The 27631-nt window shown below is 39.9% G+C and overlaps 2 protein-coding genes across 3 annotated transcripts in view; both read right to left on the reverse strand.

Annotated features, from left to right (window-relative positions):
* Positions 1-12884, reverse strand: part of LOC139464926 (calpain-9-like) — a 35725-nt gene extending 22841 nt beyond the window's left edge. Inside the window, exons 1-3 of one of the 2 annotated variants that reach the window (XM_071246528.1) lie at positions 12837-12884; positions 1252-1828; positions 375-506 (exon numbers count right to left, since the gene is read on the reverse strand). In XM_071246528.1, the coding sequence (XP_071102629.1) occupies positions 375-506; positions 1252-1770 (651 nt within the window). In that variant the 5' untranslated portion in view covers positions 1771-1828; positions 12837-12884. Of the gene's footprint in view, positions 1-374; positions 507-1251; positions 1829-12606 lie in introns of both variants that reach the window. The other variant, XM_071246527.1, reaches the window with a different exon arrangement.
* A 3374-nt stretch (positions 12885-16258) lies between these two features.
* LOC139464801 (uncharacterized) lies at positions 16259-21870 on the reverse strand. Its single transcript, XM_071246308.1, has 4 exons — positions 21850-21870; positions 18745-19169; positions 17554-17667; positions 16259-16403 (listed from the first exon to the last, which is right to left on the reverse strand). The coding sequence occupies exons 1-4, from the start codon at positions 21868-21870 to the stop codon at positions 16259-16261; spliced, it is 705 nt and encodes a 234-aa protein (XP_071102409.1).
* Positions 21871-27631: the final 5761 nt, after the last annotated feature.

The raw sequence follows: 27631 nt of genomic DNA on the forward strand, positions 1-27631 counted from the left end.
TAGTCTTATTATATAAGGGCAGCATGACAATGCCCTGAAAAATAGTGTCACCATTATTATAGCTTAAATGGATAGAATTTGTTATCAAATAAAAATAAACAACAATATCGGGGCTCTTATTATGGTGAACACGGTATATATGTTTCAAATGCAAGTGTTTATTTTGTCTAATGATAATCATGATCATAATCATAATCATAATAATAATCATAGGCTATTTATATTGCACATATTTCCACACCACTCATGCTCAAAACGCTATTATTACACCGGTCACTGGATCATGGTGCGCTCAAGAATCATTTTCAGCTCCCTGGGGAGTATATAACATGATTAACACCGAAATGATAACACTCCCACATGGTCCTTCCTACCTTCCTGAGCTGCTGTGGATGGTCCGACAGATTGGCCAACATCGACAAGAACCAACACGTCCCCGCCGACCCTTGACCAATGTCAAACCTTGTTGTTCCTTCCGTGAACAAGACTGGGTTCTCAGCAAGCTCCTGTAAATACACACACACACAATGTCATCGAGTGAGTGAGTGAGTTCATTCGTTCGTTCGTTTGTTCGTTCGTTCGTTCCTTTTGTTCGTGAGTGAGTGAGTGAGTGAGTGAGTGAGTGAGTGCATACATGTAAGGATCGACCTTTTGATATTTTGGAAGTGTGGCAGGCTTTATCTTAATAAAAGAAAACTGTTCCAGAAAATAATAAAATAAATATTTTACAACAAAACACACACGTTCACTGGACGTCCTTGACGAAAAAGAGGTTACCGTATACGACCGAAGATAAGCCGAATTTTGAGGATCAGCTGTACACACATGTTCTCCCAATCTACCAGTGATTACTTTCAAATATACCCAATAATATAACGGAAAAGAATTTTGATGCAAGATCAGAAAAAATAGTATCTTAAATTATTATCTTATTACAAATAATATATTCTGATATCGTGTTATTTCAATTGCAGATTTTACTATATATCTTCAAAATAACGATAACCAAAACCAGGGTTATGTGGTAGCACTATTGTGCATTGTCGGATACTTTTTTCAGATGGAACAATTTGAAAAATCACCAAAAAAGGGGGAAAAAATATATTCTTTAGTTCATCATTACAAAGAAAAAGATTGTACTTCTTGAAGCAGTGACCCCCAAAATATTCTGTCTGCACCATAAATCCCTGGCAGCCCCGAGAAAATTAGAGATCGGTCATTGATAACACACAAAGCAAGCTGACAACTCACCGATGCCCTTTTCCAGCCCAAGTTCTTCTGCCTATGTTCCTGTATCGCAACGTGAAGAGGGAATTCTTCATCAGCCCACCTTTCACCGCTGTCAACACTTGGCTCACTGTCGTGATAGCCAGGACTCTTAGCTGTCCGGAAATCTACAGTTGCATACTTGAGACCTGAACCGTCATTGTCAACGACATCGCTATGACGACGACCGCGTTCAACAACTTCGTTGTCTTGAGCTTCAGGAATGTCTGGTTCGGGTTCATGGTTAACAGTTATCCTTGTTTCATTATCCTCAGTGTCTGGTTGATCTATGTCGCCATGGTGATCCTGTCTGTTGTCATGGTGATCCTGTCTGTTGTCATGGTGATCCTGTCTGTTGTCATGGTGATCCTGTCTGTCTTCATGGTGATCCTGTCTATTGTCATGGTGATCCTGTCTGTTGCCTCGTTCATCGCTTCCGTTATTATCATGATAATCATTGTTTGGGTAATCTGGTGATGTTGAAGAAGATGACCCACAACCCATGTTGACACAGAGGTGCTGAGGAAATCAGCCAATCATACGAAGACACTCCAGAAACTGCCTGAAAACAAGGAATAACAATGTTACTATCCTTGACGTCTTTCACTACAAGGGTGAGACCCATGAAGATCCAGGTTAGAATTGATCTTCATCAACCCATGCTTGTCATAATTTGTTGTTGTTGTTTTTTGTTTAACGCCACACTCAGCAATATTCCAGCTATATGACGGCGGTCTGTAAATAATTGAGTCTGGACCAGACAATCCAGCGATGAACATTATGAGCATCTATTTACGAAATTGGGATATGATGACATGCATCAACCAAGTCAGCGATCCTGACCAACCGATACCAAAAGCATAGTCACCTTTTACGGCAAGCATGGGTTGCTGAAGATCTATTCTACCCCAGATCTTCCCGGGTCTATAATGATTTTGTGTGGCGTTATAGGCGTAACCTGTGAATTTCTGGGTTAGAATTCAGAATTTAGAATTCTTCAGCAACCAATGCTTGTCGGAAGAGGTGACTATTGGGATCGGGTGGTCAGGCTCACTGACTTGGTTGATGCATGTCTTCATATCCCAGTTGTGTAGATGAATGCTCATGATGTTAATCACTGGATTGTCTGGTCCAGACTTGATTATTTACAGACCGCTGTCATATACCTGGAATATTGCTGAGTGCGGCGTTAAACAACAAACAAACATTACGCTGGTGAGCAATGTTTGGCTTGTAATTATAAGAGTATTTAAGGTCCCCAGCTGACATGACAATATACTCTTATATGTCCAGATAAAATGGCGTCACTTTTTTTAATGCAGGCAAGGGACACTCACAATTTTTGCATTAATTTCATGCTACAGTAATCATCATCATTAAAGTCATTAATTAGTCAACATTATCACAATAAGAAAACAGCAATAAGGCAGAGTTACAGATAAGCTGCGTATTTGCGTAAAATATCCCCAAAATATTCAAAACCCAATTACTTTCAATTAACTTGCATTCAGAAATGCAAGCATTAAATGAAAAACTCAAATGTATAAAAACAGCATGCGTAATTAGTAAATACACAATGAAGCTTTTTCAGCATGCGTACAATGGAGCTAATATCCGAAACACAATTACGAGCTAATTTACTTTCCGAGTCAAGCCTATAGTTAGAGCCTTTATATATATCTAAAACATTATTAATTTTTTGTGTAAATATCAAAATGTTAACTCATTTCGGGGAAAAACCAATAGAGTGATGAATAGATGAGTGAAAAAATATTAGTTACCCAATAAAAAATGTAATAACCCAATAAAAATCGAAACCTTCGAGTAAAAACTCAATTGCTCAAAAAGTTAACTGGAGCTTTGATAAGGTACCGACAATTTGGAATTATGAAGCTGGGCTGGGACAGAGGCCATATACCTCGTACTAGCTGGGATTGAAAAACAGATGAACAAATACCATATTCGACTTAATAAGCGCCCTGCTCTAATAAGCGTCCACGGCGATATTTGCTAATATATTGGCTAGTGAGCAATCCCAATTAGCACCCTTTCGGATTGATCAATGTACACAAAACTTATTTATTCTCGTACAATACGCACTCGTGTGTTATATGCACTCTTAATTATGGGCAATTAAATTCTGGAAAAATATATCTGCCGTACATAAACATTTCAGGCTGTCAGCATAAACCACGAAAAAAATTTTGTTTACCAAAATAATATTCTAATAAGAGCCCCCTATTTCTAATTTTGAGAGCGCCCTGGGCGCTTATTACATCGAATACGGTAATTCATGTGGGTCGGACCAGGCAAGCAATCAAAAGCGCCAGTCTAGCAAGCGCCAGGTGCTGAGATCGTATCCCGCTAGTGACCAGGCTGTTATTCAGCCTTGGGACCAACAATGTGTACAGGTCTTTACAGTGTTGTCACTACCCCTAGTGTACAGTACATACACCCTGTGAAGCTTGAACAGATAGCTGGAACACAGCTGGAACGCAACTTGCTTCAAGGAGAAAACAAAAGTATGACAGGGCACATGCTGTCGGAGCATGTGCACGACGAGGTAAATCGGACTTACTTGAGTTAAGTTCAGATTGGCATGATATGGCATTGCGATAGGACCTACATTCAACACTTTCGTTTTATAGCTCGTCAAGTAGGACGTAGTAGAACACATTAGTTAAGATAGGCTGTCGCAATAGGACGCAACACTGCTAGCTAACATAGGGCTAGACGGATAGGTTTGATAGCAACAGATTTTGAGAATCATATTTTGTGCCAGGTGCTGAGATCGTATCCCGCTAGTGACCGGGTTGATATTCAGCCTTGGGACCAACAATGTTTACAGGTCCTTACAGTGTTGTCACTACCCCTAGTGTACAGTACATACACCCTGTGAAGCTTGAACAGATAGCTGGAACACAGCTGGAACGCAACTTGCTTCACGGAGAAAACAAAAGTATGACAGGGCACATGCTGTCGGAGCACTTGCACGACGAGGTAAATCGGACTTACTTGAGTTAAGTTCAGTAGGCATGATATGTCGTCATGATAGGACCTACATTCAACAATTTCGTTTTAGAGCTCATCAAGTAGGACGTAGTAGAACACATTAGTTAAGATAGGCTGTCGCAATAGGACGCAACACTGCTAGCTAACATAGGGCTAGACGGATAGGTTTGACAGCAACAGATTTTGAGAATCATATTTTGTGCCAGGTGATGAGATCGTATCCCACTAGTGACCGGGTTGATATTCAGCCTTGGGACCAACAATGTTTACAGGTCCTTACAGTGTTGTCACTACCCCTAGTGTACAATAAATACACCCTGTGAAGCTTGAACAGATAGCTGGAACACAGCTGGAACGCAACTTGCTTAACGGAGGAAACAAAAGTATGACAGGGCACAAGCAGTCGGAGCACGTGCACGAGGAGGTAAATCGGACTTACTTGAGTTAAGTTCAGATTGGCATGATATGTCATCGCGATAGGACCTACATTCAACAATTTCGTTTGTTTGGTTTGATAGCAACAGATTTTGAGAATCATATTTTGTTCATTTTGTCACATTTACATTTCTTCATCTTTTTAAGAAGAAATTCATATTTAGTTCCCTATATTTATTATCTGAATAATTTCATCAATATCAAGAGAGTCACATTTAGTTCCCAGCATACAACGGTTAGGGTAATGCACTCAAAAAGAACCCACTCGTCCAATGGTAGATGACCAGATGGTGGAAACACGAATACATACATACACCCGAAACACAAGAGGCAAAACGTGTGGTGTCACCCTGGGCAAAGATATCTAGTTCATTTCAAACCTGCAAATACAACAAAGACAAAGACCCTGCAATCAATGCTTTCTATCTACACTTGCTACTTGGTCACAGCGACCTGGCAAGTGTTGATTTCTCAACCCTACAGATCACTAACACTCACTCGGAAATCTTAGGATGTCATATTACAAAGACGTTTCCCCTTTCACTTACTGACACGGGCACATGGACGTTCAGGGCGCTAAAGAGCAGGACTGAGGTCCTTGTCGCCTGTGACTGAACAGAAGAGAGAACTTGTATTGCTTAGATACATTAATCATGAATTAGGATGGTCATAATTGATGAGGAAGTATTATATAATGTATTATAACATTTGATCCCTGTTCACCTCACTACCAAACACCCTGCCTCTCATTATTTTACGCCTACCTATCATGTTGCCTTCAATTTACTTGACTTAATACACCATTATTGTCAACCCGTGAAGATCCGGTGTAGAATAGGTCTTCAGCAACCCAGACTTGCCGTAAGGGGTGACTATGCTTGTCGTAAAAGGCGACTATTGGGATCAGGTGGTCAGACTCGCTGACTTGGTTGATGCATGTCATCGTATCCCAGTTGTGTTGATCGATATTGATGTAGATCATGATGTCAATCACTGGATATTCTGGTCCACACACGATGATTTACAGACCGCCGCCATATAGCTGGAATATTGCTGAGTGCGGCATGAAACAAAAGATGTACAAACAAACTAACCTCATACATCGACAGGTAATACACTGATGCCTTGAATAGTGTGTTGTTACTAATTACTCTTGCATGTGTGAATATAAACGTGGGCCCATATACACAAATTGACCGTAGCACTACAATAATTGCAAACCCTTTAGATGGGACTAAAACTGTGATAGGATTATTGTAAATCAATCTCATGAAAATCAGATCTTTACTCTGATACGATACCTCCCTGCATGAAGATGTTTTTGTTTGTTGTTTAACGCTGCACTCAGCAATATTCCAGTTATATGATGGCGGTCTGTAAATAATCAAGTCTTGACCAGACAATCCAGTGATCGTCATCATGAGCATCCATCCACGCAATTGGGATATGATGACATGTTTCAACATGTTTCAGCGAGCCTGACCACCTGATCCCGTTAGTCGCCTCTTACGACAAGCATAGTCACCTTTTACAGCAAGCATGGGTTGCTGGAGACCTATTAGACCTGTTCTACCCCGAATTATCACGGGTCCTGTGTGACAATGACTGAGGGCATTACCATAGGGAGTTGTGTCAGGTGAACCATGAGCGTAGTAAGATCGCCAAATTTAATGGAGGCTGCATGGGTTCTTGAACCAATCAGATATCTGCTTTCTAAAATGGCTCAGCTTCATTTCTTTTCCACCTTGATTCAGAAATTTCAATCTTAGCTGAAGAAGAACACCACAGAACACAAACAAACCATCAATAGTACACACGTCTGGATGTAGATGCCATGGCGCTCCAAAACAACAGGATGTATAACACATCCACAACAAAATTATAGTGAGGCTTTAATATTTTGCATTCAGAACTCCCTGATTATGTTTGTTTTTAAAAAAATACAGAAATCAGATGCTTGTCTGAATGCTTCACTCACCTGTACTAAGAATTTAGACACCTCGACACAGTAAGCTCATTAGAATGTTCACCTGCCCCTTTTCATCATCATCATCATCATCATCATTATCACCTGACGCTATCTACTATGGAGATGTCCTTTGATCTTCACACAGAAAGGTATGATCATAGAGTAAAAGATCTGATTTTAATTTGATTGATTGTAAAGCTGACTGTAAGTGCCTAAGGGTAAAAAAAAATATATTCTTGGTTCTCAGGCACCGCCTGCATCATCATAAGTTTGCCGCATGTTTCGTTTTTATTTCCATTTTTTTTTTTTAAATTAAAAAATTCTTTAATATTCCAAGTCCAATGGAAGTCAAATACTGTATTCCAGTATTTTACTCATCAAGGAATACATTGATCTAGAGAGGCCCTTTCCCAGGTTGATTGTACACAACTGTTTATTGATTACACAACTGTTTATTGAATACACAACTGTTTATTGATTACACAACTGTTTATTGGTTACATACTAGTTTGAACAATCAAAAAAAAAAAAAAGACACCGCCCACCCACACTATATTTTCAAAAACCATTGCCTGAGAACCAATTCTTTTATTTGTTTTAGCCTAAGCTGGATTGTATACAAGGATGATCTGCTTCAAGCTTTCTGTATAGATCTCTGTACAACCCTACTAATGAAACATCTAAGACGTGGCCAGTAAGATGAAAGCATGTCATTTGTTAAAATCTGTACACCAAAAAAACGACCAGCTGAAATATATATTACTCAAAAGAAGTTAAAGAACACAGGATTTTTTTCATATGGCTATAGTTACTCTATCATGGCTAGTGGATATTGCAACACACAGCCTTCTAATTGTGGATGTTCTGTAACTTGGTTTTTTTGTAGTATACATCAGGTTCACAACCCATATGGGGGGTCCATGATGAGATGACCAAGCGGTCATGTCAGCAACCAAATCATAAACATATATTACAATTGTCACACAATCAATTTAGTTAAAACATTACCGTATTCAACGTAATAAGCGCCCAGGGCCCTCTCAAAATTAGAAATAGGGGGCTCTTATTAAAATATTATTTTGGTGAAAAAAAACAGAGTTGAAAGATAAATTTCGTGTTCATGTACGACAGATATATTTTTCCAGAATTTAATTGCCCATAATTAAGGTTGCATATAACACACGAGTGCGTATTATACACGAACAAATAAGTCTTGTGTTCATTGATCAATCGGAAGGGGTGCTAATTGGGATTGTTCACTAGCCAATATATTCGCAAATATCGCCGTGGGCGCTTATTAGAGCGGGGCACTTATTCATCGAATAAAGTATTACAATTGTAATACAATCAATTTAGTTAAAACATTAAGTTAAATTAGTGTCACACAAGTACACTCACACTTAAAAGAATTTTAATCTGAAAGACAATACACTTCATATGAAGTAAAATAGTCTAAATTCTACAGAAATCATTAATATTTCTCACACACAAAAATATGAATAATATAATAATATCTGAATAAATTACTTGATTTACTGACAACTGAAATCAATCTTAATAACAAACTAAATTAGTTCTCAGCACGCAAACTAAATATACACAGTTTCTTACTGTCATCAATCTTTAGACAAGACCCTTAAACATCCTACAAAAGCATTTCTCTTGCAATAAGAGGCGGTCGGGTAGCCTAGTAGTTAAAGTATTAGCTCGTCACTCCGAAAACCTGGGTTCGATTACCGACATGGGTACAGTGTGTGAAGCCCATTTCTGCTGTCCACCACCGTGATATTGCTGGAATATTGCTAAAAGCGGTGTAAAATAGGGCTGGGACAGGTAACTCGGGTACCAGGGTCGGGTGGGTACTGAGTAGGACCTGGGTACCCACAGGACTACCTGGACCCTTGGTTAGTCACGTGATTATAGTTTAATGGCAAAAATTATTTAGAACTCAATGGTTACGACAAATTTCGTTCTGACTATACACACATTCCATCTGACTTTATATGTTTGCATGATTATATAACTTCAGTCAACTTCAGTGTATGCATGACCAGATCGGATTATATGTGTATCAAAATTTATTTTGCCAGGAGTACGGTAAAACTATTCCCAATCGGACATTTTGTACCTTGAGACCTACAGCGGGTACCCGGTTAGGGTCGGGTAATAGGTGGGAGGGTACCCTGGTAGTAAATTTTGACTCGTCCCAACCCTAGAGTAAAACCAAACTCACTCACTCTTGTAATCATAACACTCTTTTCAAGAGAAAATATCAAAGGAGTTCAGTTCAGATGTCAAGATCTTCACTCAAGCTGTACCCATTCAATTTAATCAAGGGGAATTTAATCAAGAATGAGCATCACACAGAACAGCCTCAATGACCCTTGATCCCATTCTTAACTGACATCACTTAGCTGTGAAGATGATCTTATTATTACGGCCCAGTCTCTGATGACACGGTCGTTGGAGATATCAGCTATTATTGGCTTCAGCCACACAATGATACATGCACATTGCATTGGCGATATCGATCCTCGCCGATATCCTTTTGTCACCATGTTGTCTACTTCAAGGCAACAGCCACCATCCTTTCATGCAATGACAGACATCTTACTTCAACATATCAGTAATTGCCAAGTCGGATATTTCAGTATTAGGCTATTTATATAATTTCTGAAACCTTTCCCCAAAATCATAAATCTTTTGTACCTTGTTATCTCATTATGGATGCCTATTTGAACACAATATAACTTTATATAGAATGAACACTTTGTTAAGTCTAGCTCCATAGCAATATTGATTTAATTCTATTATCAAGGAGTCATGTTCAATAATAGCTATGGCTTCTGTTTATTCAAGGCAAACTTTAGGACATAATAATTAAATATTGGATTTACATCCCAATCCACAATACTGAGTGAGTGAGTGAGTGAGTGAGTATGGTTTTACGCCGCTTTTAGCAATATTCCAGCAATATCACGGCGGGGGACACCTGAAATGGGCTTCACACATTGTACCCATGTCGGTAATCGAACTCGGGTCTTCGGCATGACGAGCGAACGCTTTAACCACTAGGCTACCCGACCGCCCCCCACAATACTGACTCTATACTCTGCTTGGCGCTCTCTCTTCCTTCTATACCTGGGGCGGTGGGGTAGCCTAGTGGTTAATGCTCTCAATGCTACTGTCAAACCCAGTCGACAGGCACATGGTCGAAGGACACCCCAAAATGAAACTCTCAATAACTGTTTAACGAGTAGGCATTGTGTATATTTCAAATAAGTCCAAATTAATTTACAAATTTTGTGTTCGCTTTGGTCTTAACCTTGGTATGATTCAAAACATCAGGATATTTTTACGTTGTAATGTGTAGTTTTCTATCAGGAAAAAATGTGCAAAATATTTCTTCGATTGGTCCTTGATAAATGAAGCACCGACTGTTTGAGATCGTCCACCCTCTTTACAGCGTCTTATGCTAAAACAACTCAGTAGACTTAAGGCAAAAGTTTTCACTCATCCGGGTTCGATTCTATTGCTGGAATATTGCTAAAAGCGACGTAAAACAATACTCACTCACTCTTTCTATATTTAATGACACACACCACCCAAACACTCCTGCCACACATTCATACTTAATGGGAATGACATCAAAATTAATATACACAGTGCCTTGAACATGTTGAAAAGCTAGTTTAAAACAAACAAAAATTCTAAAAAAATAACATGACCAAATAAAAGTGTATGAAAATCTAAAACATTTATATTTCGGCCTTAAAAGAACCAACAGCATGTTTGTCAGATCCTCGAGAAGATGTATCGTGTCAGGGTCAAATACCTAATATTAATGAGATTGGGCCAAATATTTCTTTCAACATACTTTGTATTTTCACAATGAAACATGTACATACATGGTTTGCAAGTGGTCAAGTAAAAAGAAATTAGTATACTTCAACTATTTATTTCTGTTCATCTGAGTGTCAGTAGTCTTTCATTAAACTACGTTTAGTTTAATATACGAAATAGTGAGTGAGTGAAATCTTAAAGACACATTTTCAGTATTTCAAGCATATTGTGACTAATGAAAAATACAGACTATATAACATTATTTGTAAAATTCATCTATAAAGTTTTAAATTAAGAGTTCGCCAACTAACATATTACTTTGTTCAATTTTTCACTTAATATTAGGCCATATAAATTTTTCTTGTTTCTCATTTAAACACATTAATGGGTAGGTAAGTCAAATTTTTATCATAATTTTTATTTCAATTTCCCAACCACTCAAACCTAAATTCACAACTGTTCTAAATGAAAACAATATCAAAGAATGCAAAACCGTATGGGTATTAGAACAGGTAGCTTCAAAAAGTCAGAATGGAAGTGTGTTACTGTAAAAATAAGGAATCTGCACTGAAAATAGCATGCCAAAAAATATGAAATGCCCTCAAGCAAAGAGACAAAATGATTGCCATTTGTAGAGGGTCTGACATGTGTTATTGATGTGTGAGCTTCATATGAGCTTCAGGGTCGGAATCATTAATATTAAAATAGATTACGGTATATCTTTATCAGACTCTCTCTTGAACTTATTTGTATACGGTGAAATTTATTAAACTTTTTAGTTTACAGATTTGTTTGACCACAGCCAATAACCAAAATCAGAAAAAATAGTAGGTTAAATTGCATTTATGTTTATTTATCTAAAAGGTTGATCTTTAAAGGATTAAAATATAAAAATGGTGACTGTTAACTTTTTAAATAATAATTGTAAATGCATTGTTTGTATTGACTATACTCCAAACATGTCTTAATAGGAACAAAACCTGCTCTGACAAAAGTAAGACCCATTGACCTGTTACTCAGAGCTCCAGATAACTTTTTTATTCAAGGGTTTCTATTTTAATTGGGTTATTACATTATAATTGGGTAACCAATATTTTTTCACTCATCTATTTATCACTCTATTGGGTTTTTCCCAAAATGAGCTAACATTTTGAGATTTCAAAAATAATAAAATATATATACCCTTAGATATATATAAAGGTTCTAACTAAAGGCTTGACTTGGAAATTAAATTAACTCGTAATTGTGCTTCGGAAATTAGCTCCATTGTACGCATGCTGAAAAAACTTCATTGGGTATTTGTGCATGCTGTTTTTATACATTTGAGTTTTTCATTTAATGCATGTGTTTCTGTACGCAAGTTTATTGAAAGTAATTGGGTTTTTAATATTTTGGGGGTACGCATGCTGAAAAAACTTCATTGGGTGTTTGTGCATGCTGTTTTAATACATTTGAGTTTTTCATTTAATGCATGCGTTTCTGTATGCAAGTTTATTGAAAGTAATTGGGTTTTTAATATTTTGGGGGTATTTTACGCAAATACACAGCTTATCTGTAGCTTTGTGTAACTGTAAAAAAATACATAAATTTTGCTACTTTTTTTTCCCCTCATCCTAACGCAAATAAATTTATGTCAATATAAAACAAGTAATAAGCCTGACACAGCTAATTAATGTATATTTCACCTTACCTAAGTTTATCAAAGTAGAAAAGTGTGTCCTAAATGCAAGGACAGAATTAAGAAGTGAATACACACTGACTTATATACCAATGGAGAAATGGAGGACAATTCACTTAATAATTAACTAGTTGCCTTTATTTGCCAATTCTGACCACATTCAGAACCAGCTTATCATTCATTGACAAGGCAACTGTTAAAAAGTTAAGGACATTTCATCTCATAAACAGGTACAAATATACTTCCTAAAAAAGTTTTAATAAAGGATAAGAATAATTTATATTATAAGCAGTCATTTATAGATTTAATAGACACACTGATATATAACGTTTGAAATCAAGAAATTAATCAACAATCGACGTCTGTCACTAGATAAGAGTCAAGTCAACACCGCTAAACTCACCAGTGGTTGACCTCCGTGATGCTATCCCAGGCCAATCAGTGTGGAATATATCCAGTTTCACACCCGTAATGCTACAAATGTTACAATGTATGGAAATAGATCAGCTTTGATTTCAGTGATGATAGCGTCATATCACCTCACGTCATCAGACTGGCCCTCCGCTGAATAATGTCAATCAAATCTGCAGTCATGTCAACTAAACATAGGTTAATCTATCATATGCTACCAACCCGCGAGCGACCTCCGCTGCGTGAACCGTTTTCAAGACTCGAGTCGCACAGTCCACAGCTTGGCAACATCACAACAAATACAGCGCGTGCTATTATCGAAGGGAGATAACTATCAGGTTGCTTACATTGATCATGATCACGGTAAATAGTGGTGTGATAAAATGATCGACCCAATGTCACAGTTCAGTGGTTTTCAAAGTTCACAATGCTGTGAACTACAGTGTTGAATATGTGTCGTGATTCTTCAATACCAATTTTGCCTGTCATGTTTTGGGGGCACATATATATGGGACACATATATATGGGTGGGTGGGATGTTTTTTTATTTTTTTTCGTTGCAATCATGTACTGAAAATAATAACCCTTCCCTAACGCTTGTCATATTTTCGGATGACCCTCCCCATGTCCTACATTTTTTTCATGACCACCCGCGAAATGACCAAATGCAAAAGCACTTTGTAGTAGAATAGATGTACATTCTTTCCACGACCCTCCCCAAATATATGTATTATTTTTATGACCCTCCCTTAGAGTGAGTGAGCGAGTGTGTATGGCTTTATGCCGCTTTTAGAAATATTCCAGCAGTATCACGGCGGGGGACTCCAGAAATGGGCTTCACACATTGACCCATGTCGGGAATCGGACCCGGGTCTTCGGCGTGACGAGCGAACGCTTTAACCACTAGGCTACCCGACAGACCCTCACATGGGTACATCGTGTGAAGCCCATTTCTGGTGTCCCCTGCTGGAATATTGCTAAAAGCGGCGTAAACCCATACTCACTCACTCACTCACTCACTAAACCGAAAAAATACAGGCCACGCCCACTAGCAAACACCATATTTACCTTCTTTTTGTAACGTGTTTATCGGATTGGTTTAATGCATCGATAACACTAGTCATTGTGTGATCATATTACTTACATACTGTTTACATCGCGGTTAACCCACGCCGCCTCACTCACACTATCGGCATATGGTTTGTTTAATTGTGGCCTGTTGTTATGAGATTGAACATTGTAGGTTTATTTGTAGTGATTATCATAGACAGCAAATGATTGAAGCATTCGTAAAATGTCGAGAGCTCTTGTGGATAAGCTTTAGCGGCAGGCCAGGGACCCGTTCCACAAAGCCATCTTAGCGCTAAGGTGATCGTAACTCCCAATACTTCAACACTGGCTTACGATAGTCATAGCGCTAAGATCTCTTTGTGGAACGGGTTACTGGTCGTTCGAGAAGTTTCGTGATGGGACAGTTTTTAGAAGGCCGACTGTACCTGTGTAAACCTACAAAAACCGATGTGAATGAATCCAAGAAGTCGATTTCGAAATAAACGTAAAATTAGACACTTTGATATACCAATTTCTAAAAAAAAATTCAATTATATAATTAAGCAGGAACTGTGGGGTGGCCTAGCGGTTAAAGCGGTCACTCGTCACGCTGTAGGCAGTGGTTCGAGCCCCACGTGGGTACAATGTGTAAAGCCCATTTCTGGTGTACCCCCGCCGTGATATTGCTGGAATATTGCTAAAAGCAGCGTAAAATCCAACTCACTCACTATAATTATGCAGATCCCGTAGGTTAACAAGGACCCTAATCCCACCTTGCCCTTTCCCCTAAGCAATAACAAATAAAGCACTATAAGTTACACGTCAGAAAACGTAGTTGCATTCGTTCATACTGGCAAAGCGGTTGCTAATTTACAGATGATTTCACGTAACATTTCTATCATTCAATACGTTAACTGAAAAGAAAACAAACAATTAACATTAAATTAAATAAAAATGATTTATTATCACAGACGGAATATATATATATATTTATATAAATACAAAACAATATATGTAATTCGTACCCACAACATGATTCCACGAGACTTAAGTATTTATACAAAATAGCATACCGTATTCGACGTAATAAGCGCTCCGCTCTAATAAGCGCTCACGGTAATATATGTTAATATATTGGCTAGTGAACAATCCCAATTAGCACCCCTTCCGATTGATGAATGTACACTAGACTTTTTCGCGCATAATACGCACTCGTGTGTTATATGCACCCTTAATTAATGGCAATTAAATTCTAGAAAAAACATATCTGTCGTATATAAATGTTTCAGGCTGTCAGCATAAACCACGAAATTTATCTTTCAACTCTGTCTTTTTTCCCCACCAAAATAATATTCTAATAAGAGCCCCCTATTTTTAATTTTGAGAGCGCCCTGGGCGCTTATTTCGTAGAATACGGTAAATCATATTTACCCTGTTTATAGTCATGCAACTTGACTGTTTCGAATATTAAATAAATGCGATTGAGTATAACCTATATACAACGCCATGCACAGCATAAATAAGGTAGGAAAATACGGTCATGTCAGAGTCTTCTTCCAATATCGACAAGTGCTAAGCTATAAATAAGTCATGAATCAAGTCTATCAGATGAAATTCTAAAAGGCTTTGAGAATAAAAAAATCATATTGTAGGTATTGCTGTTTGTTGTTGTAAGATTGCAGCAAATTAATCGTCGATGGAAATGCAGAATGGGCCATGTAAGAAATTTGACGAAAACTTTTGATAGGCGAGATATACACTTTTTTTTAAAAATGAAGGAACTTCCCAAAATCACAAATTTCAATTTTATGTTCGTCATGATTCTGTATAAAAATACGCTCCTAGCATTATAGATCTGCACATTTCTTGACAGATTTTGGGAAAAAAACATTTGTAGAAAATGTGTGATCTGACAGTTGACTCGGCCAGTGAATCGGATCCTGGCACATCAAAGGGACGCAATTCTGCACAGCTAATTCCCGCGTCTTGATTTGTCAGCAGTGCCCACATGCACTCGTGGGGTGACGAGGTAGCCAGGTGACACAGTGGGATGAGCTTCACTTGCAGACCAAGCGTTTCAACACCGTCATTGCTTCTGTCAAGGCGAAGGAAGCGGGCGTAAAATAATCTATTTTTATGAGAGTTTTATTGAATATTGAAAAACAAAACCGATTTTAAATTATTACATTTGTTACTCTACACTGTGCTTTAGGACGTACAGAAAACAGCACCCATAACATGGGAAGCGACAAAAAATATACTGCTCAAAAGGGTAGTATGTATATGTAAATCGCAGTGCAAAGACAGCCGCGAGCCAGTCTCCATGATATGCTCTGGGGGACGGCGTGACGCTGAGATGGCATTGCTCTCCGGCCAATGGAATATGTGAAACCAAAGATGTGACGTGGCGAAAGTCCTCTGCCTCAGTTTGTTGATGGTTAAATGAAACATACTTCTCTGTTCTCTGTAAAGAATTCGAATCTAAAACTTGTTAAGTATAAAACACGTAGGCCAATCACATATACTAACTCGTTAAAAAGGGTAAGAGATCATCATATTATCTGAAAACTGAATTTGCACAATCGTTCTTGGTTTTAAAATCCAACTACTCGACACGAGCAGTATCCGGGTATCTTGAAAAAGCGGAACATGATTGGTAAGCCGGCCCCCGGCTCATCAACAGCCAGCGGTAGGTTGATGTAATGCTGCAGACACTCGCCCTGACACGCCCCCTTAAACCTGAAACAGTGGAGAAAGAAATCACACCTTGACCGTATGTGAACATGCTCCTTTATATATGACAGGAATGTATGAACATTGAAGACGAAGTTAAAGTTTATCTCATACAGGTGTACGCATATATGGGCAGAAATTGATACCTTCGGGTCCGCATCCTACACTTAACCCGGAAACCCAAGTTTTCGGATATTTAGAGTGAGGTGAGGTGAGGTGAAATTGGGTTTACGTCGCGTCCAAGATTATTGCACTTATATAGCGACGTGCATGCACCTGTGTGTGTGTGTGTGTGTGTGTGTGTGTGTGTGTGTGTGTGTGGCTGCTTGTACTAGTCCGGACTGATGCCGATTTATAGTGCTAGCTCACTGGGATACCATGCCGCAGTTTATCATGAATGCCCCACTCAGACACAGTATTCTGACTCCGAGCCGACCAGTCCTTGTTTTAGCCCCTTAATGCCGAGCACCAGACAGGGTAACAACAAGTACCATCTTTGAACGTCTTTTGGTATGACGTGACCATCAGCTTTCCGGGCGGAGGACCACGGAGGCGGTCATATTTAGAGTGAGTGAGTGAGTGAGTGAGTGAGTGAGTGAGTGAGTGAGTGAGTGAGTGAGTGAGTGGGTGGGTGGGTGGGTGGGTGGGTGGGTGAGTGAGTGAGTGAGTGAGTGAGTGGGTGGGTGGGTGGGTGAGTGTGTGGGTGGGTGGGTGAGTGAGTGTGTGGGTAGGTAAATGAGTGGGTGGGTGGATTGAGTGAGTGAGTGAGTGAGTGAGAATTAATATTAAATAAATGCATTCAAGTGGAAACAACACAGTAATGTCTTTGTAATTCATTTACTCCAAAATGGGTGTTTTACGCACAAATCCTTGCGCGAAGTGTTTAGAAAAAACAAGAAGTTAACAGGCAAGACGTCAACTCCCCTCCAGTATTTACTGTGTGATAAAATACCTGGGAGACTCCAATTTTTATTCAAATCCCGCCGTGTTTTGTGAGATGCTTTTAATCAAGATGGAGTATGTGTAGAAAAAATAATGATGTCCTGTTCATAAAGAGAATTATATGGTGAAGTATTGGGTCATGTGTTACTTTAGGTCTTCCAGCCTTTGAGCGCCGCTCGATAACTTCCTTTACGTATTATCGGAGTATACTCACGCACAAAATCCATGGCGTATAAACTGGTATGCCCCAATCTTAGTCAGCTGGGCAATCTTCCTTGGGATATTCTCCACATCCACCAAGGTATCGTTGATGAAGAACACCTCATTCCTAGGAATACAATGAATAAAAATGTTTGTTAAATCTGAAAGGCATGAACATAAGTTTACAAAGCGTACATGCATTAAGGTAGGGGGCGTCGGGTAGTCTAGTGGTTAAAGCGTTCGCTCGACACACCAGAGACCCGGGTTCGATTCCCGACATGGGTACAATATGTGAAGCCTATTTCTGGTGTCCCCCGCCGTGATATTGCTGGAATATTGCTAAAAGCGGCGTTAAACCATTCTCACTCACTCACTCACTCACTCACTCACTCATTAAGGTAGAATGAATATCTCGTCACCTCGCAGAGCAAATGTCACTTTGTTCAGAATTCTAAAGTGAGTGAGTGAGTAAGGTTTTACGCTGCATGTAGCAATATCCAAGCAATATTACGGCAGGGGACACCAGAAATGGGGGAATCGAACAGTAACAGTAGTAGTAGTAGTAGTAATAGTAGTAGTAGTAGTAGTAGTAGTAGTAGTAGTAGTAGTAGTAGTAGTAGTAGTAGTAGTAGTAGTAGTAGTTGTTGTTGTAGTAGTTGTAGTAGTTTGTGTTGTGTTAGTGTGTCGTAACAGACGACTAACGGAATCGGGAGGGCAGGCTCGCTGGCATGGTTGATGCGTGTCATCGTACACCAAATGTGTAGATCGATGCTCATGATGTCAATCACAAGGTCCAGACTCGATTATTTACAAGCCGTCATACAGCTGGGATATTGTTGAGTGCGGCGTTAAGCCAAGCCATACAAGTATTAGAAGTAGTACCAGGAGCCATAGTACGTTTGTTTTGTTTTTTAATGCCACACTCAGCAATATACCAGCTATACGACGGCGGTCTGTAAATAATCCAGTCTGGGCCAGACAATACAGTGACTGACATCATCAGCATCGGTCCACGCAATTGGGATACGATGACATGCATCAACCAAGTCGGCGAGCCTGATCATCCGATCCCATTAGTCGCCTCTTACGACAAGTATAGTCGCCTTTTACGGAAAGCATGGGTTGCTGAAGAACTATTCTACCCCGGATCTTCACGGGTCAGTGTGCAGACCAATCACAACTAGACAAATCTAGATTTACTTACGTTGAACAACACACATCAGAGTTGATCTGCAACCCGTTTCTACCGATGATGCTGGCGCTTGTTGCGGGCCTGTTGTCAGGGGAGTGAACTCCATCCTCCCAGTTGATATGGTTAGATGACGAAATCCCTAAGGACTCCTTCAGTTGACCAAGGGTCATAAATATATCCCCATAGCTTCTCCTCACGCTGCCCTGGGCGTTGGAGTCATCCAAGGTTTTTAACGGAGACATAGAGGAAAAGGGAAGGCGAAAGAAAATATCCTTGCCGTACACCATCTTCAGACAGTTTGACAGAGGGTTGTAGTAGGTTCTGTAGGGAGGGTACACGGGAGGCCCATAGGACCGTGTGGCGTAACGTTGAAAGGGGCCGTAGCTGGCGCGTGCTGTCGTTGACATCCACGTGAGAGCAAAAACCAAGCTGAGCATCTGAAGCAAAGTTTTCTAATGTTATTTCGATGTAGTAAACTAGTCGTTTCATTTATGATTGAAACATATTTTTTTTATTTAATACCATGAAGTCGTCATGAAATACGTTGGGTGCAAGTCATCCTTGCCGTAGGAGTCGACTAACGGGAATGGGTTTTCAGGATCGATGGCTTGGTTGATGACTGCGTAGATAGATGCTCATGTTGTCAATCACTGGATTGTCTGGTCCAGACTCTATTATGGTTTTGGTTTGGTATTGTTTGTTGTTTAACGCCGCACTCAGCAATATTCCAGCTATATGACGGCGGTCTGTAAATAATCGAGTCTGGACCAGACAATCCAGTGATTAATATCATGAGCATCGACCCACGCAATTGGGATCGATGACATGCATCAACCAAGTCAGCGAGCCTGACCACCCGATTCCGTTAGTCGCCTTTTACGACAAGCTTAGTCGCCTTTTACGGCAAGCATGGGTTGCTGAAGACCTATTCTACCCCGGATCTTCACGGGTCTAGACTCTATTATGAAGAGACCGCCGTGCTATAACTGGAATACTGCTGAGTGCGTCGTTAAGTGAATGAATGAATGATATATTTCGATGTGACAATAGCGGTGACTGTTAACTTGCGATATTAGAAGACTTGCTAATGGTTCAATGACAGCTACAGACAGTTTTTGTAAATACGTGGAAACATATTTATTTTCGATATCTATGTCAAATACATGACCATGACAATTAACAATGCCACACATCTCAAACACAGAAGGATGCACGTGAACTGAATATACAATGACGAAAATAACACAATACAATTTAGAACAAAATGTTTGTTTAATCTGAAAGGCATGAACATAAGTTAAAAAGCGCATACACTAAACTACGTTTATAAGGAACACTCTTATAACGAAGTGACCAATATATAGAACTTTTTTCATACTCCAGACCATCTGTTGTATATATGCTGTATATATGCTTATAAGGAACTAAGGTTATTACGAACTAAAATTAGTGGTCCCTTTGAGTTCGTTATAACCGTAGTTTACCGTATATGCATTAAGGTAGAAAACATAACTTGTCACAACGAATACTAAGCGTCAACTTCGGCGTGAGTGAGGGAGTGTGTAGTATTTACAATAATTCAGTCATATAACGGGTGTGAGATTGATGGAAGGAAAGTAGAAAGCAGTGTCTTGTTTGCGACATTATGACCACGCCTTTAAAACACAGGAGAATACACGTTAACTGATTTTCAATGACGAAAGAGCTATCCCGAGTTTTGTTTTCGAACGTTTTAAATAAAATCTCTAAATATCGATTAGATCTAAATCCCATACGCATCCACCATCAACATGGGACCTGAGGTGCTGATTTCCATAAACGTTCATGACCTAATATTGAGTGCAATATCAGTAGACTTGCAAATAAGAAAGTCGCGACCCATTACCCGCGGTCATGGGCTGTATCTCGACAGGATGAGACAATTAGCACATTCTCTATCCTCCTTACCCGTGGACCGTAAAATAAATTCACGAGGATATATCGATAAAATTCTTTCAAGTGTTAATTCGTTCCAGGGCGAAATAGATAAAGACGAGTTTAAATTTCAGTTTGATGGTTTGAAGCTGCTTAGTGGGCTGGAAATATTTCCTGAATCTCAACTGCAGATCTTTGATGCATTTTTATTTCAGCTTAAAAGTGGAAAATGTCGTTCGAATCGGTATGGAAACAAGCTATGGTAGAGAACGGGTCAAGGTTATTTGAATTATCATAATAGAATGGAGGTGTATAAATCTTGATAATAATTAATGGAAGGTGCAGAACCTCGCCTTCATGAAGTGATGTAATATGTTCTAGTGGGCATGTGTCAAACCTCCAAATTTGTCCTTAAAGTCTGGCAGAATGGAGATATATTACCCTCGATCATAGAGGATGACTCTCTGTATGCGTAAACGTAACCCATCAAATATAAGCAATACAAGCAGGGGAGAGTAAACCCAGGTCGTATTTTCTCTTCTAAGAGATCCATCATTTAATATTCTTTGGTGTTGGGGAAGAGGGACTCGTTCATAAAGAGGATGACTCCTTGTATGCGTAGAAATAACCCATCAAATCTAAGTATTACAAGCAGAAGAGAGTAAACCTAGGTCGTTCGGATATAACGAACTTACTTTTTTGGTCCCGTCTATTTTCTGTAGTTATGCTGTATATATGCTTATAACGAACTACGGTTATAACGAACTAAAATTAGTAGTCCCTTTGAGTTCGTTATAACCGTACTTTACTGTACTAGAAAGTGCTCATAAACTATCCCGACAACTCTATACACCATGCCAAGGTGATATAGTATTTCTGAAATGTTTATGACATAATGTGTTTACATATGTAATATATGAATACACTGTACATAAGATAAAATGCATGCATAAGTATCCCTTTATAAAAAAGCACTTTTTCGAAACAGAAACAAAGTGTAAATTGAACGTTATATCTACACTAAACGAATGAGGATATTTATATACATGTAAATCTACTTAAATACATGTTAGAAGTATTGAAAACATAAGAAACTAAAATGAGTAAAACAGATTATTTTCAAAAATTAATGCTTTATGTATGTCTCAAGCAAATGGCCATTTACATAGGAGGTACATACGCACAAAAGCAAGTATAGCTCACCTGGGCATACTGTGGCGACATTCTACCTTAGCTGTGGGTAACCACACATCGACTCTATCCCGCTCCGTGTGTCCACATCCCTTTTATAAGCCGAACCCGGATCTTTTACAAATCGGCTTCAATAAAACCCGGTGACATCAATCTAACATATTCTGTTTGACAAAGGGAGGTAAACGTGTATTAGTTTCACCCATTCGCTATTTTTCATGTTAATCAGGTGAATCAAGTACGGATTTTCATGAAAAAAATGTTTTCCATTTCTCTTTATGTGATATCGATCCAGTTTGAAAATTATTTTTTTAAATAGTACTTATCTCAAGGATGCAAATAATTACCGAATGTGAGAAAGATCCGGCGAAAGTGTAAAATGGGACTTGTATCTACTTTATGAAATCGTATTCAAGTGAAGATTGGAATATATACGAGAAATATATGATCATCGATTTGTATATAAAAATAAGAACCAGTTAAAGAATATTTGATATACAGTGACACTTCAGTTCCCAGTACCACGTCAACTGTCAAAGGAGGTGAGGTGAGGTGAAATTCGTGTATGTGTGTGTGTGTGTGTGTGTGTGTGTGTGTGGCTGCTTGTACTACTTGACTGATGCCGATTTATAGTGCTAGCTCACCGAGATACCATGCCGCAGTTTAATATGAATACCCCACAGTATACTGACTCCGAGCCGACCAGTCCTTGTTTTAGCCCCTTAATGCCGAGCGCCAGACAGGGTAAGAACAAGTACCATCTTTTAATGTCTTTTGGTATGACGCTGCCGGGGATCGAACCCCAGACCTTCCGCTCTCCGGGCGGACGCTCTACCACTAGACCACGGAGGCGGTCATGTCAAAGGACAAGGGTCAGTGCATTCATGACCCACAGAGAAAATGTTATTAAAGTTATCAGACTTTTCATGTGAATGAGAACTAGACTTTGTTTATTTCAACGGATGTTTAGGAATTACTGACTGTATGCGGCTTGACTGGCGAAAGGCTTATATAGATGTTTTTAGAAAGCATTTTATAAACAAATTGAACACTGGCAAATCTTTGACCTAAGCCAATTTTCATAACAAATTGATAACGACGTGGTTTCCGACTGTCATAAACTATACGACGTCTCCGTCACTGTCAACTGCTATTACCTATACGACATCTCGGGAGGGCTCGGTGGCTGGATTGATGGTGTTTCAACGTACGTCGACGGCGTGGATCGTTGCTCCTTACATCAATCACGGCATTACGGAAGCGTAGTGGGGCCACGGTGAATCATTTTTTTGTCTACGTTTCTTCTGCGTAGGACTTAGTATCTCCTACGTAGGACTTAGTATCTCATATGTAGGACTTACTATCTCTTGCGTAGGACTTAGCATGGCCTAGAATCACTAAGTCCTACGTAGAAGATACTAAGTCCTACGTAGGAGATACTATGTCCTACGTAGGAGATACTTAAACAAAAAATATTTTCACCGTGGCCCTACTACGCTTCCGTACGGCATTCCATGGCCCAGACTGGATTATTTACAGACCGCCGTCATATAGCTGGAATATTGCTGAGTGTGGCGTTAAACAACAGACATGGAACAATGCTTCAGTTCCATATACAACGGGTAGTAGCATGTGACCTAGACGTGTAGTGTAGTACGTCCATTTCTAGCAGAATCCCAGCAATACCACGGGACCCGTGAAGATCCGGGGTAGAATAGGTCTTCAGCAACCCATGCTTGCCGTAAAAGGAGACTATGCTTGTCGTAAAAGGCGACTAACGGGATCGGGTGGTCAGGGTCGCTGACTTGGCTGATGCATGTCATCGATACCAATTGCGTGGACCGATGCTCATGACATCAATCACTGGATTGTCTGGTCCAGACTCGATTATTTACAGACCGCCGTCATATAGCTGGGATATTGCTGAGTGCGGCGTAAAACAACCAACCAATCAACCAAGCAATACCACGGGGGGGGGGGGGGGGATACAAGAAATTGGCTTCACACATTGTGCCAATTTTGGGAATCGAAACCTGGCCTTCAGCGAGACGAGTGAACGTTTCAACCACTCCCGATCGTAAAGCATTCACTGTTAACGTTCAGTGTTTCAGTGTGCCAGTGTTTCAAATATATATCTTCATCAGAATAAAAGAAACACGAAAAAGGACATTTACCCTGGTATTACTCCTTTCATGCCTCCAGTCAAAGCAAGATCGGCGAGATGTAGGTTTCATCGTGTAGCTCACCTTCTGAGTGTGTCAGCTTGATATGGAGGAAAGTCCGATGTGACGCAGGTCTTAGAATTTACCACGGGCTGACAAAAAACGAAACAAGATCAGGCGAATGTCGAATTCGAACCCGAGGTCCTCAGTTTTTGGATCGCCTGTTAACTCTGCACAGCGAATTGCGGCGGTTTAGATGACTATATGTGTTCAAAAATTGTGATCAAACTGTAATTTACCTCCTTCTTATAATGTGTTCGTGCGTGCGTGCGTGCGTGAATGCGTACGTGCGTGCATCACTAGTAGGAGGCGTGATGCTGCGTGTCAGAATCTATACGAAACAAATAACGAAACAAATTATTAATATTATTAATAATTCTAAGGGCAATCAACCTTGTTCGGGTTATAAAAATGTCTGATTCGTTTCGTAAATCAGAATTACATGAAATAATCTCTTTCTCCCAAAGTTATAATAAGCAGATATAAGGTCATATGCATAAATCGTGAACACAGTTGAAATACGTATAGAGCTAGACCAGGCACACATGTACTTGAACAAACGTTTAAGATAATAAGATAACGTACAACTTTATTGACTTCAACTTCTGGTTTATTGGTTTCCAAGCTTGACAAAGGTGTAAGAATCCACATCGAAACGTCGCTAAATGCAAAACAAAATCAGTTGTTATTATCCATTCAGTTGTACGTTTTCCTATTTACTCACCAACTATTAGAATGCCAATCAAACTGATAGTTTCAGAAAGTGTTAAAAATAACATTCGGGTAGAATAGGTCTTCATGATCAGCAACCCACGCTTGCCACAAAAGGGACTATGCTTGTCGTAAGAGGCGACTAACGGGATCGGGTGGTCAGCCTCGCTGACTTGGTTGCTGCATGTCATCGTATCTCAATTGTGTGGATAGAAGCTCATGATGCCAATCACTGGATTGTCTGGTCCAGACTCGATTATCTACAGACCGCCATCATATAGCTGGAATATTGCTGAGTGCGGCGTTAAACAACGAACAAACAAACAAACAAAAATAACATTTAATTGATCGCAACATAGCTATCAATGAACTCGGATTAAACGTCACTGTCGTCTGGGACAACGTATTTCATCACTAACCCGAAATATGTAGGGTTTAAAGTTGATCTTTAACGTATTTAAGATGGAGGCCATGACTCGTTGACCCGGAGACTCTTTAACCCGGACGAGTGTACTGGTTTAATATTGATACCGAGAGACATCTCAAAATTCCCAATCTGAAAGATTATGGACATATTGTAATCTAAACAATATCGAAGATATAATTTCACCTTCATATGTCCACCCCTAAAAGATATTCGAAAGCAATACATACCAATTAAATATGTAATTCGACCGTCAGTCCAACAATTTATTTGTCTTATGGCAACCTCAAGTTATCAAGATTTAAAATCTTCTATGTTGTATTTCGAATATGACTTCAAGACCAGAATTGTACAGAAATTAAACATGTGATTATATTTGTCACATTATCCTGTTCTTTATTATATCCACTGCATGTATTTCAGCCTATAGCCTATCATGCAATAAACATTTAAACTTAGACGGTACTGTCTGGTTAAATTTGCTGAATGAGTGAGTGAGTTGGGTTTAACGCTGTTTTTAACAGTATTCCAGTTATATCACGGCGTGTCAGCTTAATGTGGGAGGAAAGCCAGAAGTGATGCAGGTATCAGACGTTTACCACTTTGGTGAAACCCACGAGCACGGGTATGATGCTGACAAACCTAGAAACACAATCAGGGCGAACCAGGATTCGAACCCACAATCATAGGTTTCTGACGTGCCCAAGGGACGCAACTCTGCACAGCTTTTTGCGGCGCGTTAGACGATTGGGCCACCCGTGCACCGCTTTGCTGAATGAACTCTCTCAATATTAGTATTCATCTTGTAAAACACAATAGGCGGATATCATTCAGATAAATGTCATACAGTACCCTGCATCCGGGCACCTGTGACATATTTCACTAGCATGAAGTGGGGACTGTTATATGAATATATCCTGTTAATCGATCAAAAATGCTTGCAATGTCATCTTAAAAATTAAATTACTCTAAATCTCGTGTAGGTTGGACACACTTGGACTGACATCACTTGTCATTTGTCACTGACGACACGGGATCATGGCAGTGCAACTTTTTATTTATTTTCCGTTAAATAGAAACTATTTTATCTGTGAACAAAATCGAATCCGGGTGACTTGTCAGTTTCTAAGGAAGAGGTTATTACATCAAAGACGAAACATGACGAGGTAATGACGTGATTTCCTGTAATCACCGAGACATGATAGGGAACGTTTCGTAGCCAACTGCAGCGTCACCCCAGGTAGAATGTCAACAACCCGGATGTATCATTGTTTTCTAATGACATCTTGGTATATCGTGGGCGTGAACGTACCCCAGCGTCTGTTAGGGAGCCATACACCTGGGTTTAAAGTGGTGTGCTGGCCACTGATGTGACGAGGTGCTTGGACGGAGGCGGATGGAGCGTTGTGTGGGCGGGATGTGGGTGCGAAGGGTTCAGGGGAGAGGGCCGGAAGAGGAGGAAGGGTTGGAAGTGGGGTGGAAGATTGGGAGGGGGTGGGGTGGAAGTTGCGGAGGGAGGGGTGGGGTGGAAGATAGAGGGAGGGGTGGAAGTTGCGGAGGGAGGGGTGGGGTGGAAGATAGAGGGAGGGGTGGAAGATGAGGAGGGATCGGGTGGACAATGGGATGAGGTGGGGTGGAAGATGGGGAGGGGTGGGGTGGAAGTTGGGGATGGGGTGGGGTGGAAGTTGGGGATGGGGTGGGGTGGAAGTTGGGGAGGGGTGGGGTGGAAGTTGGGGATGGGGTGGGGTGGAATATGGGATGGGGTGGGATGGAATATGGGATGGGGTGGGTCGGAAGATGGGGAGGGGTGGGGTGGAATATGGGGAGGGGTGGGTCGGAAGTTGGGAAGGGATGGGGTGGAAAATGGGATGGGGTGGGGTGGAAGATGGACAGGAGTGGGTGAGTTGAGTTTTAAACCAGTTTTAGCAATATTTCTGCTGTATCACGACGAGGACACAATAAATTGGCTTCACACAATTTACCAATGTGGGGAATCGAACCCGAGTCTTAAGCTTGACGAGCGAAACGGAAAGCTTTAACCACTCGGCTACTACACCGCCCGGTTGTCATGTAGATCTACCTCCCTATGGTGCCCATTGTCTTCACCAACAATACAAACTCCCCAAAGCGCTAAGATGATTGTAACTCCCATACTTTAACATAGGCTTATGATAGTCTTAGCGCTAAGATCGTTTTGTGCAAGTGGATCGTGTTGGCTAATACCACGAAACTAATTATCAAGACTACAACAAACTGCTTTTAGTACAATTGGGGGATTCCACAACTTTTCGATATATACTGAACTATTTTGGGATCTTGAATATTTTTTTGAATAATATTTGTAGTGAAAACTGAGCACACAGTTTCATCGAGATATTAAAAAAAAAAATTATGATCCCTTCCTTCTTTTGTTCAGTATATATAATATCTCATAAAC

Source organism: Haliotis cracherodii, unplaced genomic scaffold (assembly GCF_022045235.1).
Source record: "Haliotis cracherodii isolate W230 unplaced genomic scaffold, xgHalCrac1.p SCAF_17, whole genome shotgun sequence".
Taxonomy (NCBI): domain Eukaryota; kingdom Metazoa; phylum Mollusca; class Gastropoda; order Lepetellida; family Haliotidae; genus Haliotis; species Haliotis cracherodii.

Excerpts from the sequence above, each read along its gene's own strand:
- LOC139464801 (XM_071246308.1), bottom strand. The coding sequence starts at position 21,870 with ATGTCGCCACAGTATGCCCAG. Across the intron at positions 17,668-18,744 it reads TCTGATGTGTGTTGTTCAAC|GAATGAGGTGTTCTTCATCA; the intron begins GTAAGTAAATCT and ends TTGTATTCCTAG. Across the intron at positions 16,404-17,553 it reads ATACGCCATGGATTTTGTGC|GTTTAAGGGGGCGTGTCAGG; the intron begins GTGAGTATACTC and ends CCACTGTTTCAG.